This window comes from Zalophus californianus, chromosome 4 (assembly GCF_009762305.2).
Source record: "Zalophus californianus isolate mZalCal1 chromosome 4, mZalCal1.pri.v2, whole genome shotgun sequence".
Taxonomy (NCBI): Eukaryota; Metazoa; Chordata; class Mammalia; order Carnivora; family Otariidae; genus Zalophus; species Zalophus californianus.
In genome coordinates this window covers 23,360,640-23,380,201 of record NC_045598.1, presented here as the reverse complement: position 1 = coordinate 23,380,201, position 19,562 = coordinate 23,360,640, and the positions used below count along the sequence as shown (strand labels likewise).

Sequence of the window (19,562 nt, the reverse complement as noted above, 5' to 3'; positions counted from 1 at the left end):
TCATTTTCCTCAGTTTGAAGAACCAGAGATGCAGCTTATATGACTTGTTCTTAGTCGTCTCCCTTCCATGGATGCCTCTCATTCCATCTCTGGTCATGACTGATTTGCAGGTTTTACCCTATAATTTAATATATACACTATTCACATGATGCGTATTTGTCTTCTACACTTGGCAATATTCCTCATTTATGTAGGTAACCTTTAGTGATGGTATATAATTCTAAAAAGGTAAAAATCCTTGGTCAGTGATATACAGATAGAGAATTTAATTTTGAATAATTTTAATGTAGTCTAAAGCTAATATATGTGTGTCTAAACGCACACACATCTATCTCTGATCTGGATACCTACCAAAGCCAAAATTAAAATTCATTTTGGATCATCGTATGCAGAACAACATTCAGTTGTTTAGTATTCCTAATTTACTATGTTAATCTTGTGAGTATAAAGAATTACAGTCTTTGGAGGAAATTTGAGGCACAGAGTAATAACCACTTACCTAAGGTCTTTCAGATGAAGTAGATAGCCTTTCCATCCTGAACCTCAGGCAGACTGTAGGAGGGTCTTGTAGTTGACTTCTGGCTGGGTGGTGATGGTAGGGTGGGTGTGTGAGAGGGAATACGGCAGTAGCTTTAACTTGTACCAGCTTAGAGGGCTGAAGGGCACGGAATATAGCCACAGGATACGGTCCCCTTACTAGAACTTAACAGTGTTCTATATTAGTCTGATTTGGAATTATACTGTCTGGCAGTCCTTTTGCATAGGGTGATCCTATATCCCCGGTCACCTGAGACAGTACTCATTTCTGCCATGTCCTAGGATATTTTATTCATAGTGCCCCTTTTTTGCTCTTAGGAATATCCTGGTTTGGATGATAAATGGTAGTCTCACGCTACTTTTAATTCTTAGAGCTCTCTCCTCAGCAGGGGCATATCCTAGATAATGAATTTATTTTGTACTGTTTTGTAATGGTTTGCTTCTGGTTTCTTAGAAGGGGAAAAGGGAGACAGGTTTAGCACTGACTGGTAGTACCAAGATAATACTTAAAATTTTTTTTACCTATAAAAAATTTTTGAAAAAATAGAATCATTCTCATATATGGAATTTCCCCCTAGAAACTACCTTTTCCATTGGCTTTCTGCTTAAAGAGTAGGTGTTAACTTGGGGCGGGGGTGGGGGGGCGTAATTTACTACCTGCATTTTGGGAATCTTGTTTTCATGGTTGCCACAGGCAGTGTTTTTTTCCAGTGCATTCATTGTTCCTCAAATCTGGGCCCTTTGGTTAAAGGAATTGTAAATTAATACTAGTTAATGTGAATTTACAGGGTGGGTTGTGGCGGGAAGGCAAGCAATAGAAGAGTTGTTTTATAGGATATAACATGTAAGCACCGTAAAGTGTCTCTGGTTGTTTTGTAGAAATAGTTTTAAGTACTGTTGATGATAAACTATGTTCAAGGACATCGTCCTTAAACTTGGGTTGCTGTAGTGTCCCTCCCCGCTCAAAATAAGGTTTAATGCCCTTTACTTTCTCTGTTTAGCCGTACCCCTGGTAATTGCCAGAACTCTGCTAATGAAGTGGATCTTCTGGGTCCAAACCAGAATGGTTCTGAGGGCTTAGCCCAGCTGACCAGCACCAATGGTGCCAAGCCTGTGGAGGATTTCTCCAACATGGAGTCCCAGAGTGTCCCCTTGGACCCCATGGAACATGTGGGCATGGAGCCTCTTCAGTTTGATTATTCAGGCACGCAGGTACCTGTGGACTCAGCAGCAGCAACTGTGGGACTTTTTGACTACAATTCTCAACAACAGGTACTGTGTGTGTCTCTCTGTCACTCTCTTTACTCTCCTCCAGACAGCACATGATTCAAGTGACTAAGAATGGGGGGATGGGAGGAGGGTGGCATTATTTTAAGCTGTAGCCAGCCCTTCTTAACCCGACTGTGATGTGGGCATACAAAGCCTCTATACCTTCCCCTCCAGAGGCTGATTCCCATGCTGAGATTATGGGCAAGAGATCACTCTGCTCGAAGTGTGCTTCCTTTGGCTCCTCTGTCACCCCAGGGCCTGGGGAGTGGGTGAGGTCGTGTTACTGCTTGTGACACAATCTTCTTGGATGCTAAATTGATCTCTCTGAAGATTAATAAGATTGTGATGCTGTTGGTTGGTTTTGTTTTTAAAATAGTAAACTCTGTTACCTACTGCTGGCAGGAGTCCAGTGTGAGCTTGTCTTGTTAGTCATATCTTTTAATTAAGTGAGTAACTATAGATACAACAAACATACCTGCTATCTTTCCGAAGAGTTAAAATATGATTAGGGGAAAAACACAAATCACTCCTGTAAAAATCTACAGTGAAATTATGTGGCTCTTTCTTTTCTTCATGAATCCTTGGAAGACATTATATATATGTGCCTTTTGGTTTTAAAGGCATGGCATGACTAACTCTGGGGTTTATTGATCCTTCTGTTTAATATTTTTTAAAGTAAAAAACCAGCTGTCTGAATTATAAAAGGGGGCAGGTAGCTTCCCCATCTTGTCAGGTACCACAAGCTCTCTCTTGTGGCTGAAAGCACTTTGATGGGCCATGAATTTCTGATATTCATTAGTTTTGGACTGGAACATAAATACAAACCTCTAGGCTTGAAAGGTTAAAATCTCATTTTGATAGTTAGGAATTCCTATATCTATGGGGGAAATTGGCTTATGGTCTATCCCTTTGTTGTCATAAATAGCTGATTTTAAATGAATTTTGATGTATAAAGCTAACCATTTAAGTTAATAAGAATTAATAGCAATAATAATAACATTAATAAAGTTTACAAAAGGAAATCCCTTTAAGGGATGATGTGATATGTGTGCTCTGGTCATATCAGGTGGATCTATTAGGTTTAATTAACAAACTCTTTTTCTCGAGAGAGTAAATTGTAAGCGTCCGCTACTCTCCCTGTGGTTCCCAATAGATGTGCCATGTCTCTGAAAGAATTTCTGTGCTTTTTCTCTTTTTTCACTATTTTGCCCCCTTTCACAGTGAATCCTCAAAACAGCAGTTTTGAGTGAAGCCAGAAATTACCTCAGGTGCTGAAGATAGATTAGACTTTAACTTTGTGCCACATCAGCAAATGTAGGGGACACTGTTACCACATAGACTTCAGCTTGCTCAGCTTAGGATAGGAGTGTGGTGGTAATTCTCTGTCTAAATTGAGGTTTGTGAGCGTAGGCTACTTCTTCTTCTTCTTCTTTTTTTTTTTTAAGTAGGCTCCACACTCATCGTGGAGCCCAGTGTGGGGCTTGAACTCAGAACCATGAGATCAAGACCTGAGCTGAGATCAAGAGTCAGATGCTCAAGTAATGTGTCTGTGTACGCTCAGGGAGTGTAGGCTACTTCTAATCAGGATTCTTAACCTGGTTATATCAAGAAGTTTTATCTGAATTCTTTCTTTTACTTTGTCTTCTGTGGTCTGAACTTCCATAGCAGCCCCTAGAACTCTGGCCGTTTTTGGTGCTTAGCTTCCCATTCCTCATCTAATCCAGTCTGACCCTTTGCTTGTTATTGAAGAAGTGTTTGTCTTCAACCTTTTGTGAAGAAAAATCTGATGCTCTTTCATTGAATTGTTCTTTACTTCATAATCAGAGTTGGGATTTTCTTTTGAGGTATTGATCTCTTGTTTCAAACTAATTTTACCAATGTTTTGGGAGGCTGGATAATTATTAGAAGTTGAACAGATGTGTCCTTTGGCAAACTCACAAGCAATTAACATTATTACATCAAAGACAACACCCACTCAGATTTATGAAGCCTGGGATGCCTTCACCACATATCCTACTTCAGTAATTTTTGAAGCTGAATGTTATTGTTTTGAAAGTTAAACTATTGTTGGTTTTTGGCTTCCCATGCATTGTCTTGGTTGTTGGTAACATAGGGGTGTTGTTACATTGGTAGACCACCATCACATGATGTGATCATTGTTGTTTTATCCCGTGGGCCCATAATTCTTGCTTTTCTGAGTAGATTGTTTTACATGGTCATGTAGTGGGCTCCCTAATAGCATGCCCGGGAACTATAGGGCCAAGACTCCTCTAAGTATTTTCAAGACCCTTAACCTCCCAACGGCTCCTGAATAGAGGCAGGAGTAGCTGTTAAGATGGTAGGATCCTTTTTCTACTGGAAATTGGTGTTTGATCTTACTTTTTATCCCTCCAATATTCCTTACTCTTTTGCTCTACATTATGTTTTATTCTCCTTTCCCTTTTTACTATTTTAATTGATTGTCATTCTTGAAGATCCAATACTTGTTAGCTTTCTTGATCTCCATGAGTTGTATTATCTGTCTCCTTTGAACTCTAGTGCTTTGTGCTTCCCTTAAGAGAAGGAGTCACCATGTTCTGCCTTGTATATAATTTCTTGTTTAAGAGTCCTTGCTAGATTATAAGCTCCTTGAGGGTAAGCCCTGGGTCTTGTTCTTCTGTGTCTTCTGTTTTTGCTTTAGCAGACCAAATTTTCAGGAAGCTTTTTCCATATTCCTATTACAGTATCTCAGAATATCCCCATTATTAAATACACTTCCCCAAACTGAAATTTGGAACTAGCCTTCTAAGAGGTCTGGAGGCCACTCTTTGAGGCCTAGCTTGTATTCTACTATGTAAGTCCTTTAGATCTAGCCGACTAAGCTTGTGCTCATGTTTGTAACTAGACCTGCACAATATCCAGGAAATTACCTCCTTTTTAGGGTCACAGCCCTCTGATAAAAAAAAAAAACTACATAATTCGTTCGAAATCCAATTTTGTTGGTAATTTCAGGGAGATCACAGATTTGTGGACTGTGGATTATAACTTTGTGTTTGCATTTTTTGTTCTCACCTGTAGCTTGGCATATCTTCATGAATGAACTATGGTTCCCCCTCCCATAGCTCGTGGTTTAGGTATTGTGACTCATTTGGTCATTTCAGTAGTGCAAGGACGTCCTTGGAGACAAGTCTAGGACATGCCCATGTCCTAGAACCTTAGACAAGGGAGAGCATACTCTATCTGGGGAAGGAAGGATTTTTGGAAGAGGTAGATCTTGAGCTGTGCCTTGTAAGACTTGTTTATATCAGGAAAAGAGTGAAAATTCCACTGGAGGAAATAGTAAAACTTAAAGGCTTACTATGAGAACTTAAGAGGTGCACATTCAGTAGATAACATAGTAGTCATCCTAGGTGGTGGGTGAGGTTGGGAAACAACGACCTGTGAGGTAGCACAGGGAGGGTTGTGGATCTTGGCAACTTTGTCATGCTACCTGATAGTGACAAGACAGTTCTAAGAAGGGATGACTTAATTACCATGGTTTGGTTTTTTGTGCTGTTAGTTCAGTAGCAACTGTAGACATTACTTACCCATATTAATCAGTTAATTATTGATGAATATGTCCTTCTAGGAAGCTGGTTCTGCCGGTAGTGAACAGAGCTGGTGCTTATAGTAAGGCCGTCAGACATGGAATTGAATGGGACAGTTGAGGAACCAAGTGCTGAATTGGTTGGTCAGGAATGCTGTCAGGCCAGGGGAGGGCTTGATGGGGACCAAGGTTGTATACACCTTCCTTGAAAGACAGATGCAGTGTATATTGCTGCAGTTAAGAGAATAAAGTTGTGGAGATAGAAATGAGCATGGTGTGGTCATCGACTGACAACAGTAGAAGGCACACTTAGAGTGAAATGCAGCTTGGTGCGTTGGGCTATTGAGTCCAGGTCCCAGAGGCTTGAGACCCAGACATTATTAATGACTGTGAGAATTAAACCACAGATCTAGTGTAGTGCGTGTTTTTCTATACATTTCTGCTTTTTTATATTGGCTTTCTTAAATGGGCATCAAAGGCTATCCTTCTCTCTCTCTCTCTCTTTAAAAGTTTTGAGTTACTTGCTATAGTTAATGAGGTAGCTTTATTTGTGATTTCATGATGGTATCTGGTTTGGAAATTGACAAAATAAATAATTCCTTCTTGTGTCCTATTTCCTTTTTATCAGGATTTTGATTTGGTTTCATAAAACTGTTAGTATCAACTTCTATTGAGATACATAGTATAGAGCAGCCTGCAAATACAGGAAAGGTAATTTTCATTTAGTTCATTACAAACTTAATGGTACTTAGGGATACTTTGGGTTTTGGATAGTTAAGTTACTTGTCTAGTTAATGTTTATCATAAATTTAACCTAAGATTTATTTAAAGCAAGAATTCCTTTTTTTGTGCCATGAACCCCTTAGCAGTTTGATGAGATCTATGGGCTGAATTTTGTGAATGATGTATAGTATAAGTAGTTTACAAAAGAACCAGTTATACAGAAATAGTTACAGAAATATTTAACAAATTGAATATGTATCTGCTTTATCAAACAATGCATGCAGCAGAAGTAGGCGTACCTAGTGATCATGATGAGGATAAACATGGCTTTGGGATGTCTAATAGTTGTAAAGGAACATGAAAATGTATCTGACTTTTTGAGAGGGGCTGGGAGGAGCAGAGGAAGAGGGAGAGAGAGATTCTTAAGCAGGCTCCACATCCAGCACTGCAGCCAGATGCAGGGCTGGTCTCACAACTCTGAGATCACAACCTGAACCGAAATCAAGAGTTGGACGCTTAACCAACTGAGCCACCCAGGCCCCATATGTGACTTCTGTTGGTGATTAAGTCACAAGTGTATAGCTAAGGTTAATGTGGCGTATTGCCTACAATTATAATTGAAGGCATGCTAAATTTCATGAAAATAAGGATACTTTTACCTGTCCCAAGTATGAAGATCTGGGGTTTAAGTACCCCTAATTTAGGGCGCTTTGAAATGTCCATTGATACCTCTGGAGTATTCTTCTTTCCCTCACTTTCCCTTCATTGTCTTCTTAATTCTGGACAGTGAACAGTGAGCATTAGAAACAGTGAACAGTTCATGATAATGTGAACCATTTTGTTTTATGGTACATGAGCAATCTTTGTTTTAATGAAGAGCCATACAATTATTTATATTTCCCTAAATATATTTTATAAAGTTACTGCTAGATTTCATTATATTACAATTATATGTAGCAGAAATCAAAGCCAGGATTACATCTTTATAGATTAATCAGATTAATTGTTGATGCTCTTTATTTAGAATTCAGTTAATCTAAAAATAGCCTAATGTAGCATGTTGTACAAAATTGCATACTGATATACTAAAATTCTCACTTGTTAAGCATGAATTTTAGCAAAGAAACATGTTAAGCATGAATTTTAGCAAAGAAACAATACTCCAAAAATCATAATTGAAGTACAGATTCATTCCCTCACAGCTCTAGACAGATGGGAGAGGAAGTGGCACACAATGCTTTTAAAAGTGTGGTAATGATTAGATGTCATTCTTCTGAAGCCAAGTTTGTGCAGTTTTAATACTCTTGGCTTTCCTTTTAATTGACAAGTGAGAGGAAGATTATTTTATCAGTGTCGTGTATAGGCACTGTTAAAATGCTGACTTTTGCTAGCGGTTGGGTCACTTGAAGCTTACCTTTATTGTTCTTTGACTTTGCTGAAATTTTATGATTTTCCTCAAAAGATACTTATTTACTTGGTAGAAGGACATTGTCGTTGTTCTAATAACCTGGTCGAAAATGGGCTTTGATCTGGAAGCTTCAGACAGTAGCAGACTTTAACATATTTCATGTACTAAAGACTGGTTACCATGATAAACTTCTTTAAAAAAAAGATTATAGTCCCACCATAGATGTAATAATACCTTCAGTGTTTTGAAGATCTTTTCTCTATGAACCCTTCCAGCATCCCCATGGGATAGGGCAGGTACTACATTTTTACAGATAAGAAAATTAAGACCTCATGAAGCTAAGAAAGTTATTGAAGGTCATATACTCCAAGCTGTGGGAACGTCTGTGTTCTGGTGTCTAGCTCTGGACTCTGTCCTTGGGACCTAGTACTAGAAACACAAAGCCTTTTGATAATGTGGGGATGTCTCACCTGCAAATTCAGTTGCATTCGTGGTTTTCTCTTCATGGATTATATGGTCAAGGATATTCTTCCACAACAAAACAAAAAAGGTTTTTCTTCCTTCCCTATTACCTTTGTGCCCTGTTGACAGCAGTTGGTACTCATGAACTCACTGGGATTTTTAACATTAACATTCACTGCAAGGAGTTTTGCCCTCTGCTTTGCTCATCCTGAGCTGCCTTGTTGGGGGAGGAGCTGTAAGAAGTGACTCACAGGAGGGCGGTATCTGTATGGGGGTACTTCCCCCATTCATCAGAAAGAACACACATAGGGCCCCTGGGTGGCTCAGTCGGTTAAGCAACTGCCTTCGGCTCAGGTCATGATCTCGGACTCCCGGGATCGAGTCCCGCATCGGGCTCCCTGCTCAGCAGGGAGTCTGCTTCTCCCTCTGACCCAACCCCCTCTCATGCTGTCTCTCTCTCTCATTCTCTCTCTCAAATAAATAAATAAAATCTTTAAAAAAAAAAAAAAAGAAAGAACACACATAAAGGACTGTCCCTAGCATGTGTTTTACGTGTGTGAATTTTACGTGTGTTAATTTTAATACTTCCAGCAACCTTATGTGTTAGACATGTCTTAATTGTCCCTAGTCGAGAGAGGAGGAGAGTGAGTCACAGAGAGGTTATCTTTGCCCCATGTCACGTAGTCTGTGTTGGAGCTAAGATATGAATCCAGGCTTTCTGGCCCCAGAGTCTGTGCTCTTATCCCCTGTCCACTGTGTATATAGCCTTAAAAATTGGTCAGAAGCCATGGCTGGTGGGACATTTTATTTTGGTGGGGGAGGGGGATAGTCTTTCACATACATCAGCTCCATATTTAGGTATTATTCCACATTCTGAAAATTCAGCAACTGTTTTTATGCCAACAAGTATTATTGATAACAACATAATAACACTGGTAGCTGTCTTTATCACTTAGCACTATACTGGGTGTTTTTGCAGGCTGTCTTTTGTAAAGTCATGTAGTGACAGAGAAGGGAGTCAAATCAGCTTGCTTGTATAGTTCCCAGATTATGCCTTCAGTGTTTCTTATTAGGAACCTTGATGAGCTTGAAATAGTTGATATATTTTCCCTTGCATTCAGTCTCTTGAACAACTTAAGAATTCAACCCAAGTACATTGTAATCAGTAGTGGCACATTTATCATTATACCACCCTTAAAACCAGTGTTCTCTCCAAATCTCACAGTATTGTTTCTCAGTTACCTTTGGCTTGCTTTAGAAAATGATGAAAATGTTAACAGAGCTCAGTGCTTTGCCCAGCAGATGGCATTTGTATGAGATTTTCAGGATCCTTTGGAATCCATTACTTGCCGATTACCCAATTTTGTTTTGAATACCCTGTATTTCCAGTTAATATTGGACCATTTACATAAAGAGAATGTGCCAGAATTGCTGTAATCTATGCTATAATCAAATCTGCTTGCTGTAGATGATAATTTACTTTTGTTAATTGTTTACTGCAAAATGCACTCAAGAAAACAGCCCCTTCTCTATTCACCATAATCACTGCAGTATCAATCAACTCTCAAACACAGAATGTGTGGGAGCTCTTGTAGGACCTGTGTGTTTTTAGTTAAAAGTAATAGTTTCTACTTCTCAAAGTGTGGTTGGTGAAGTGGTGCTAAGAACCACAAACTAATGTTGTGCAGAATGATTGGCATTAACACACACTGGATATATATGGGTGTAGTACACATATATTTAAGGAGTTATATGCCATGTTAAAAACCTGTGAAGTGGGGCTAAGTCGGATGGCATGACAGTGAGTACTGTTTTTGGTTAATAAGATCACTTCAAGAGTTCTGTTCTGAACATACCATCTTTATTTCCCTGGTTCCATGTCATGGCGCCTCGCTAATAGGTGCTCAAAAAATGTTGAATGAATTATTTTGTTTGTAGCAGGGCAAAGAAGTGTGGAGGGAAGAGGCTAGCATGAGCAGTGTCTGAGATGTAAAATATTTCAAAAGATTTGAGGCTAGGAAAATTCCAGAGACCCATTGAAGACACAGTAGATACCTAGTGAAACTATGAGGTATTTTTACAACGTTGGAAAAAACTTAGAACTTTCCACTATTTTAATGTAATGTTTTCTCCCTCCTGGCTGCCCCTCTTGGGTGAGCTGCTTCCTGTTGGTAGGAATACTGTGGGACACTGTCCTTTAGGTAAGACAGACACGTGAAAAACAACTTGGAAAAATCACAAGATCACAGTTACCCAATAGTACTGATTGGCTCCCTTCCTGGAGCAAAAAGTTGTTTTGATAGGTTTGTCTATAAGTCCCAGTATTGCTTTTGAAGACTTGATATTTAATCATTGCCCATAAAGGAGTGCTTGTCTTTTTACCAGCATCATAATGAAGTTTCTTTTTTCTGTAACCTTTGAAAATAAAACTCTAAAAGTATTTTTGAAATCTGTACAGGGTTACTTTGATTTCCTTTCATACTATAAAGGCAAAGGCTAATTTTACTCTGGTTTTTAGAAAGATGAATATTTACAAAGAGAGGTAACAGGTGACGTTAGTATGTTCGAAATATTCACCTTTTTTCTTTTTATTTAAAATCTGCTTACTTGTATAAAGTCTCTCCACCACCTAAGATAGCATTACAAGTCCAGCTCTGACGATAATTAAGCTCAACTGGTGGGATGACATTATGTCTTAATGTCTAAAACAGGTCTCTTTATGAGGAAATCTATTATTTAAGATCCGTGGTGTCTTATATATCCTCCAGTGATGGCAGCTGAGCTATTGAAAACTGTAGAAAGAGCAGGTAGGGAGGCTGAGGGTACTTTCTAGGGCGGTGCCTTCAGTAAGCGCTCTGTCTGACTTTAGCAAATGAAGACGTTTTCAGTATGACTCCCTGGAAGGTGGCATGTCAAGGCAATCGAGGACCCCCTTTCTTTGCACCAGTACTATTCATGCTGAAGTGTGTCCCCATCTTAGGCAGTGTTGCATCCCTAGTCCCTTGCACAGTGCCTAGCAGGTATTACTGGTTTCATAATATTTGTAGGATGAATGAGTGGATGATTGACCTGGTATTAAGATAGAATTTTGGCATATTCTTAGTGTTAGGACCTTTGCATTCCTATCCTTGTCTTGTGAATTCAGAAGTGTGCTAGGTCTGAGCTCAAAATCCAGGTTTTTTTAGTAGCAGCTGTATTTCTGTTGTTTGATTTCCTACACATAAAGAATAGGTATCCTAGGAAACCGGAGGGCTCCCAAAAGTTGGCAGCTGTCTAATTTATTCATTATGATAAGCCACTAGTTGAGGAAGGTATCCAATATCATTTCCCTGGAAGAGGCAGCCAGAGGACGAAATGAACACTTTTCATTTTCCTTTCCGAAGTGTTTGTGGGGTTCTCGAAAGAGCTGAAGAGAGGTAACAGCACTAGGGGCAATGTGGTGTAGGTCATTTTGTAGTAGATTTAATTTTGAGTGTGCTTTGGATCAGGCAGGACCCTCAGACCTGTTGACGGCTGTTAGAGCATTTGTATGATTGCTTGTGGTTCAGGGGACATCAGGCTAACCTGTGAGGGTAGTAGGCAGCACGTGGGGACCGGGTGCACCAACTTGAGGTAAAGAAGGAGAGGGAAAACCTTACTGTGAAGTTTCACGGTACCATCAAAATGGAGTAGAGCAGGAGAACATTTTTGTTTAAAAATGTCATTCCTGAACAAGGGTTTGTAGAAATTTCTGTTCAGAGAGGTTTTAAAATTATTTCACGAGACAGTTTCTCTAACCTCATCACGTCTTTTTCCTACTTCAGCTGTTCCAAAGGCCTAGCGCCCTTGCTGTCCAGCAGTTGACAGCTGCCCAGCAGCAGCAGTACGCCCTGGCAGCGGCTCATCAGCCTCACATCGGTAAGTGCGTGAGTGTGCGCCGCGTGCCCTGCGGGGTCGCCGTGGCCACCGCGCTGAGCGCGCCAGCTGCCACGAAACCCGGTAGTGCAGAGTGGTTATAATCAAGTCCAGGCAGATCCCTCAGAGTAGATGGCCTCTTCCTCTTGTCCCGCTATCTTTTGCCACATTCTTTATTTTTGTCAACCTTCTAGACTTCAGTTCATAAGATTTCTTAGTGTCCAGGTATTGGTCTGCCTCTGCTGTTGTAGGATTTAAAGTAACTACGGTAGGGACTAGCATCAACTCTGTTGGTAAGGTTGGATGAAATCGATGGCATAAGATTAGTTTTGCTCTTGTTAGGGTTGCCTCGACTGTGAATGTGTCAACTTCTCATCTTACTAAGTAGCAGGTAGTATGTGTAAGTCCATTTTCCAGGCTGCATATATTGAGGATCTGAAAAAGTATTCTCATTTAATTACTGGTTTTTAAAGTAGCTTTGCCCTTTTCCTGTAGCACGTGTTAATATTTTTGTGTACATATTTTGTCTTATTGCCTAGACCTTCCCCCCTGGACCTTTTTAAGGTCTCTTTGAAACAAAGTGCTGTGTGTGTAAACAAGTACGTGTAGAATTTTTTTTTTTTTAATGTGTCAAAATGATATGGGTCAATAGAAAGGAGATTGCTAATCATAGATTGTGGTATACTGTGGAAGAAAAGACTTGCTTCCAACCTAAATGTATTAAGGTTAGGCATAATGGCTTTTGCCTAGGTCTGGTTTAATTTATAATTGAAGGTGCTAGTGTTTATAAATACCTATACATTTTCTTTGAGAAAAACTGGAAAATTGTTTTAAATGGAGATAAATTCTTCCTTTCATCCCATTACAAAGTCTTTTAAGTTGCTTTATTTTAGCCTGCCATAATTTTAATAGTCCTTGAGAAATTGTGCTGAATTTAAAACTGCCTCACGGTTTAAATTGTTAGCAAAGATAAACAAAAAACAAAACAAAAAGCAAAAGAAATGACAAAAAGAAAGACAACAGATAAATGTCACCCTGATCTTTTAGTATAGGGATTATTTTATCTTTTTAAAAGTCCTCTTTCCTCTCAACCTATCCTGTCTTGTCTTTTTTCTTTTTTTCCTCACCTGCAGAGAGTAGCCAATTGTGTAGGTATTTGGTAGGGCTGCAGTTCTAGTTGGGTTTGTTTTTACTGACAGGTGTGTTTTCAGCAGGTTTAGCGCCCGCTGCGTTTGTCCCCAATCCATACATCATCAGCGCTGCTCCCCCGGGGACGGACCCCTACACAGCTGGACTGGCTGCAGCGGCGACACTAGGTGAGGTGTTCTTCTGCATGCGGGACTTTATCCCCTGCTAAAAAGTCGTGGGGGCTGGCATGCATTCTTTGTACTCTGTCCTGAATCCAGGTCTCCAGTGGAGATTTTTCTCCTGGTTTCCAGTGCCCTCTCCCTGCCAGCTGGATAGCTCTCCTTAGCTATAACCTCAGACTCGAACATATCCAAAGGCAAATTCATGAGCTGCGTCCTGTATGGGTATTTGTGATCCATGAAACCACCAAGTTGCTCGTAGATAGTTGGGGAATTTATCCCCTTTCCTAGGTCTTCCTACTACCTGTAGTCTGCCACAGTGCAGGTCCTTATACTCTTTACCTAGGCTTTGGCACCTATTCTCACTTATGTATTCCTCATTTCCTTACCCTTCCCCTCCAGTGTTCTCGAAAACTGTTTTAAACATGGATCTTACCTTTTCACCTTTCTGCTTTAAACCATCACTAGTTTCTTTTCTTTCTCTTTTTTTCCCCCTCCTCATGCTGTATTATCTTTAATAAACCCGCAGCACCAGTGTCATCTGCCATTTGGTGTTTTCTCGGAGAAGAAGCCCGTCACCAATTTCTGTCTTATCCACCCAAACATAGCACACTGCAGTTATCAAACATGGCTGATTATTCCATCCTAATTGGGTGGTGGTGTGCTGTTCCTTGGATCACTATTTTTAAAGAGCTGCCATGGCATACTGAGGATTAGTGAGGATTGGGACCCACTCTGATCTCTCGATGACTTGTATATAGATGTCTTTACATGTATACCACTTTCTCCCCCTCCAGATTGGCTGTCACTGGCTCACACCATACATTCTAGCAGTGCTAAACTGATTTTAGCTTGCTGCAGGCACCACACTGGCTTAGGCCTCTTTGTCTTTGGACACAGTGTTCTCTTTAGTCCTCTGTAGTAAACTCTTTCCATTCTTTTCCTGGGGATCTCCTTAGCTGGCATTGTCACCACCTAGAAACCCTTCCTTTGTTGACTCCCCTGTTCTTTCTCTGTTACTTACTTTTACTTTGTATTTATTTGCTTGTGGATGTATACATGAGTGGTTTGTTTCCCCTTGAGATTGAACTTTTTCAAAAGCAGGCCTTTCTGTTACTTGACTCGGGAGCACAGTTGCTGGCACCATAATGGACTCACACATGTATGATAGATTGAATTCAACGTTAGGACAAAGTCAGCGTCTTCCAAAGTAAAAATTCTCTGGGAACAGATCCCTCCAAGTCATGTTAATCATAATTAAATATTATTATTGTAAGATTTTACTTACTATTATATAGCATGCGATTTGCCATTGTGAACTCAGATGCAGTATAGAATTTCTTACTATTTTCTTTAGCATTGTTCACATTTTGGCATGCGTTATGATGGGAGTGTATGTAGTATATAGTTCCTCTGTCCCCCTTGCCTTTGAGGGAAATAGAAAGCTCTTCCTAGCAGAATGATCTTTGCTAACCATCTTTAGTATTGATTCAGCCCTTATTAACTATTTGCCAAGCACTGTGCTGAGTGCTTTTCTTTCATGAGTTGTTGGATGATTTTTTTTTTTTAAGTTTTATTTATTTATTTAATTTCAGAGAGAGAGCGAGAGTGAGAGTGCATGTGTGTGAGCGGGGGTAGCAGCGTGGGGGGCGGAGAATCTCAAGCGGACTTCACGCTGAGATGGAGTCCGATGTAGGGCTCGATCCCATGACCCTGAGATCACAACCTGAGCTGAAACCAGGAGTCGGATGCTTAACCGAAAGAGCCATCTAGGTGCTCTGGATGTTGATTTTACAGAATTTGGAACTCAGAGAGCTGTCTTTTTTGAGGTGACACTACTTAAATATTACAGAGTTGGGGTTTGAACCAGGTCTATCTCAGAGTCCATGCATGCACTTCCCTATAGTGTACAATGCTCACACTATCTTGAATTATCTTTTCAATGCTGACTTACTCTATGTTATTTAAAACAAAGAACTGTCTTAGGGACAACACACTTTCCTCACTGAAATCATAGTTTGGTGATGAGAGTGTTGCTCTTTGTACCTACCCATCAGCTGAGCCAGACTGAAAAAGACTTCAGGGCTTTCACACAGAACCAGAAATGTTAACCACCCAAACTATGAAACTGCATATGCTTGTGGAGTGTGCATCACACAGGAATTGGAGCAGGCATCCTGATGAGCCAAGCTCCATTGATGATGCATCCCCGGGGGGTATTTTCCTAACTGCAGTCAGAGGCCATGTGACCAGGGAGAGTAGTAGAAATGCTAGTTGAGAAAATTGAAGAGGATTATATAAATATTTATGGTAACAGCAGTCTGTGCACAGCTGAAGATTTTAATGTTGACATGTGGCAGAGCCTTGAGATTGTCATTGCAGGTTACAATCCAGCCTTTCCCCATCGATGTGGCAACATCCTCACCCTTATCATACCCATTCGCAGGTGAGGAAATCAGGGCATAGGTTAAGTCTCTATTGTGTTGTTGTCTCTTCCATTCTCTTCTGTAAATGCCCAAGACCACCCCACTTTGTAAACACTAGTCAAGTGGTTTTGGGGGCTCCCTACTCTCTAACTTGGAGCTATGGTTCTTAGACCCTTCAGGTTCTGAGGAGTTAAAAGGTTTTTACCCCTTTGCTTATTATAAAAAAAAAATAGCTCCTACTGTAACCTGGGTTCTCTAAGCAGCATGTTTATTTTACGTCCAGATGTAGTATTTCACAGTGGGTAACCTTATAAACAGAGCTGCTTGATCTTGGCTAATAGGCCCACAGGGGCAGAAAATACCAAATCAGAAATGTCAGAGCAGTATTGGGCAGTGATGTAATTTGACTTATTTGTATCTTGGAAGCTTAAAACAGGGAAACAAAACATATGTTCCAATTAATTTTGACTTAATGAAATCTGTGTTTCTTTCTTTTTAAAGATTTTATTTATTTGACAGAGAGCATAAGCAGGAGGAGTAGTGGCAGGCAGAGGGAGAAGCAGGTTCCCCGTTGAGCAAGGAGCCTGATGCAGGGCTCGATCCCAGGACCTTGGGATCATGACCTGAGCTGAAAGCAGATGCTTAACTGACTGAACCACCCAGGCGCCCCGAAATCTATGTTTCTGCAGGATTAGCTACCATGTCAGAATAGACACATTTGAAATAGCTCTTTGGAACTCTGTCTATATTCAGTCAAGTTGCAGATATTTTAAACTCTGTGTTTTAAGAAACTTCTGATTGGGAGATGTGTTTCAGCAGATATGAGGAGCTTGTCTTGGCAAAATGAAGCCTTGGTGTTTCTTGCTGCCATCTTCAGAGAATTCTGTGGTGTAGGTTTCTGCCACACCCAGGCTGCTGTCTGCATGGCTGTGTTACCTCTGTGTTGCATACTGTGTATGGTAGATACTGTAGCGAGAGCCTGTTGCCAAAGGTGAACAGATCGAGATTGAAGCAGAGCGCTTGGTTTTGTTTAGGATACTCAGCAGGTCTGTAAGGTTTTGTTTGTTTTCAACATTGACTTAAATTGAAAATTTCATATATCAGTGTCTGAATGTAGTTGTGTTGAATGACTTCCAACACAGAAATAGGAGAACCAAGCCTCTTAGAAATTGAGCAGTGGAGGTTCAGTGGAGTGTCTGGGTTATGTTGTTGAAGACTGATGGATTTTCCTGCCTCAGGAGTTAATGAAGCACCAGGGCCCCTGTCCCTGTCAGTCGTCTCAGGTGCCATCCTTACCATTGAGAGCAGGGCACAGCTTAATCTTTTATTCTCTTCCTTCACTTGATGCACACAGACTCGCCATTTATTTCCCTTCAGACAACAAACTGTGTTTCTGTCTGTCCCATGTCCTTTCTTTCTCAGGGGAAGCACAGGCCTTTTGCCTTCTTCCTGACCAAGGCCAATTCTTCTGTTCTTAAACCCATCCCTTCCATCTTTGATCAGTTATTCTCCCTTTTGTGATATCTTTGGTGTTTTGTCCTTCACTAGCTTCTTCACCTAGGCCTGGAGTAAATTAGTGACTTCAGAAGACTTTCATAAAAATATAAAAATATGTTCTATTTTTCAAAAACAGAATTCACGATCAGTTAGAACGAATCAATATATCCTTACTATTTTACTGTAGGATCTGCTGAGTCCGATGTAGCCTTTGGAAACCCTGAGATGATTCTGACTAGTCTAAACTTGTCTTCTTTTTTCTTGCTATTTTTAGGCCCGGCTGTGGTCCCTCACCAGTATTATGGAGTCACTCCCTGGGGAGTCTACCCTGCCAGTCTTTTCCAGCAGCAAGCGGCTGCCGCCGCGGCAGCAACTAATTCTGCGAATCAGCAGACTACCCCACAGGCTCAGCAAGGGCAGCAGCAGGTAAATGTAAACAGAATTTACCCCCTCTAAGTGTGAATTTTAGTAATCGTGTATCATTAAAAGGTAATGCTGCTCCTGATAGAGAAATGGTGTGGATCGGTGAGTTTCCTCTGTGTGTTACCTGAGTTCAGGCTGAGACTTAACGGGGCTTACCGAATGCCTTTTATGATCAGGTTCTTGGTTTGCATACCTAGGTAAGATCATGAGATTGTGTAGGGGCAAAGCACATAGAGGATCATCCACTTCAGGGTACATGGTTAGCACGTGGCAAACGAGTACTCATACTGCTAATAAGAGCTACTTTTCTGCCATAACTACGGAATGCCGTCCAAACACTCTGCCTCTCCCGCAGGCAGCTTGCCACGGACGGGGAGGCTCGTTCTCCAGACTGCTTATTGACAACATCAGCTGAACTGGATATAAATCTTTAAGCCTATTATGTCTGTTTTAACTTAGAGTAAATAAGAGCTTTTTAATGAGTTGGGAAAGAATAATGAACTACAAAACTAAGTATGCCCTTTTATTTTGAATAGGCCATTTTCTCCTTCTTACTAGAAAAATACCTGTTTATTGCTGAAAATTGTGGTGAATTGGAAAACTCAAAGGAAAGAAATCCTCATGTCAGGATAAAACAAAATTAATGGGTGGTATTTGTCATTCTAGCTTTATTATTCAGTTTCTGATTAAAATCGGGGTTATGCTGTCCGCATGGTTTTAAGTTTCTACAGTTTTTACAGTTTTCCATGTTGTTTAGTGCTTTTTAGAAATAGTAGCTATCTTTAAATCTGTCAGAGTATCCCATATTTTATTGTCACCAGCTTACTATTATTTGATATTTAATTTAGCAATATTTTGATGTTATAAATGACTGATAGCCTTTGCATAAATGTATGATTATTTCCATGGAATAAATTCCTAGAAGTGGCATTTTTTTCAGGCAAATAAAATGAACATTTAGGCTTTGGTACACATTGTCAAATTAAAGAGGCAAGACACCATGCTCGTCTATGTACTTGTGACATGATGCAAACAAGAACACTTTGGTTTTTACTAGTCCCACTAAGAGAGTGTATGTTTAATTTTTTAGATTCTGCAAAATTAGAAAAAACACAGGTCTTGAAATTCTAGCCAATTTATTCTTGGTCAGTAATTTTGTAGTAGGATAAATTTTTGGAAGCTAATGCATGATTTTCTTTGCAGTAGATACAACTCTTGTCCCAGGTATGTAAGGGAATTCAGCAGATAATTGTTGACATAATGGGTGATCCTTGTGAATATATTTAATATCTTACTCTTTGTGGATAGTCAGTATTTAGTTGTGTGATGATCTTTGTGTTTAAATGGCTGCCTAGTGTGGATTTGGTAGACAGTAATTGCTGTGTTTTTAAAATTAGTTCTGCTAGAGTGCACAAGAAAAATAGTAAATACTTCTTGTTTAAAGCTAAGTGCTCTACCTATAATTTCTTTTATATTTTCTAATTCTGATAAATTATATGACTTACCTTCTTAAGATTTGAGGAAGTGGAATTTGTGTGCCCAGGGTCACACAGATACTAAATTGTTAAGATTTGAACACAAATCTATCATTTCACAACTTGTGTTATTTTCTGACCATATTGTGATGTTTGGAGTTACAGAAAACCGGAGATTTGGTCTTTGTTCTATTACTTACTGGTTTTGCACCTAGGGGTGTGTTGCATGAATATAGAGAACTTCTGAATATAGAGAAGGTATATCCTTAGCTGTAAAATGGGCACTGTAATCCTTTGCATTTCAGGGTTTTCTGTCATCCACTGTCACAGAGCCCACTGAGAAAAGGTTACTGGCATTCCTTTTTAATAAGCAGCCATATTTTAGTTCCAGTGTTGTTTTTGTCAGTTTTTGGTTTCAGTTGTTTTAGGAAAATACGATTTTCTTGGTGAACTCCTTTGTCATAGTCATTGAAATGAGAAGCCCTCTTTAAAAAAAAGTTTGCTTTTTACCTTTTTGGCCTTGACATTTTTTCAGAAAACAGAACATTTGTTATGTTCTAGGCATGGTAACTGTTC

At 39.9% G+C, this 19,562-nt stretch overlaps 1 protein-coding gene across 13 annotated transcripts in view; it reads left to right on the top strand.

The window, feature by feature from the left end:
- The window catches only part of PUM1 (pumilio RNA binding family member 1), a 137,847-nt gene that overhangs the window by 77,704 nt on the left and 40,581 nt on the right, over window positions 1-19,562 (top strand). For 7 of the 13 annotated variants that reach the window (XM_027618859.1, XM_027618160.1, XM_027619034.1 and 4 more), the window contains 4 exons: window positions 1,539-1,809; window positions 11,768-11,861; window positions 13,058-13,174; window positions 17,363-17,514. In XM_027618859.1, the coding sequence (XP_027474660.1) occupies window positions 1,539-1,809; window positions 11,768-11,861; window positions 13,058-13,174; window positions 17,363-17,514 (634 nt within the window). The remainder of the gene's footprint in view (window positions 1-1,538; window positions 1,810-11,767; window positions 11,862-13,057; window positions 13,175-17,362; window positions 17,515-19,562) is intronic. The other 6 variants (XM_027619114.1, XM_027618588.1, XM_027618510.1 and 3 more) reach the window with 3 other exon arrangements.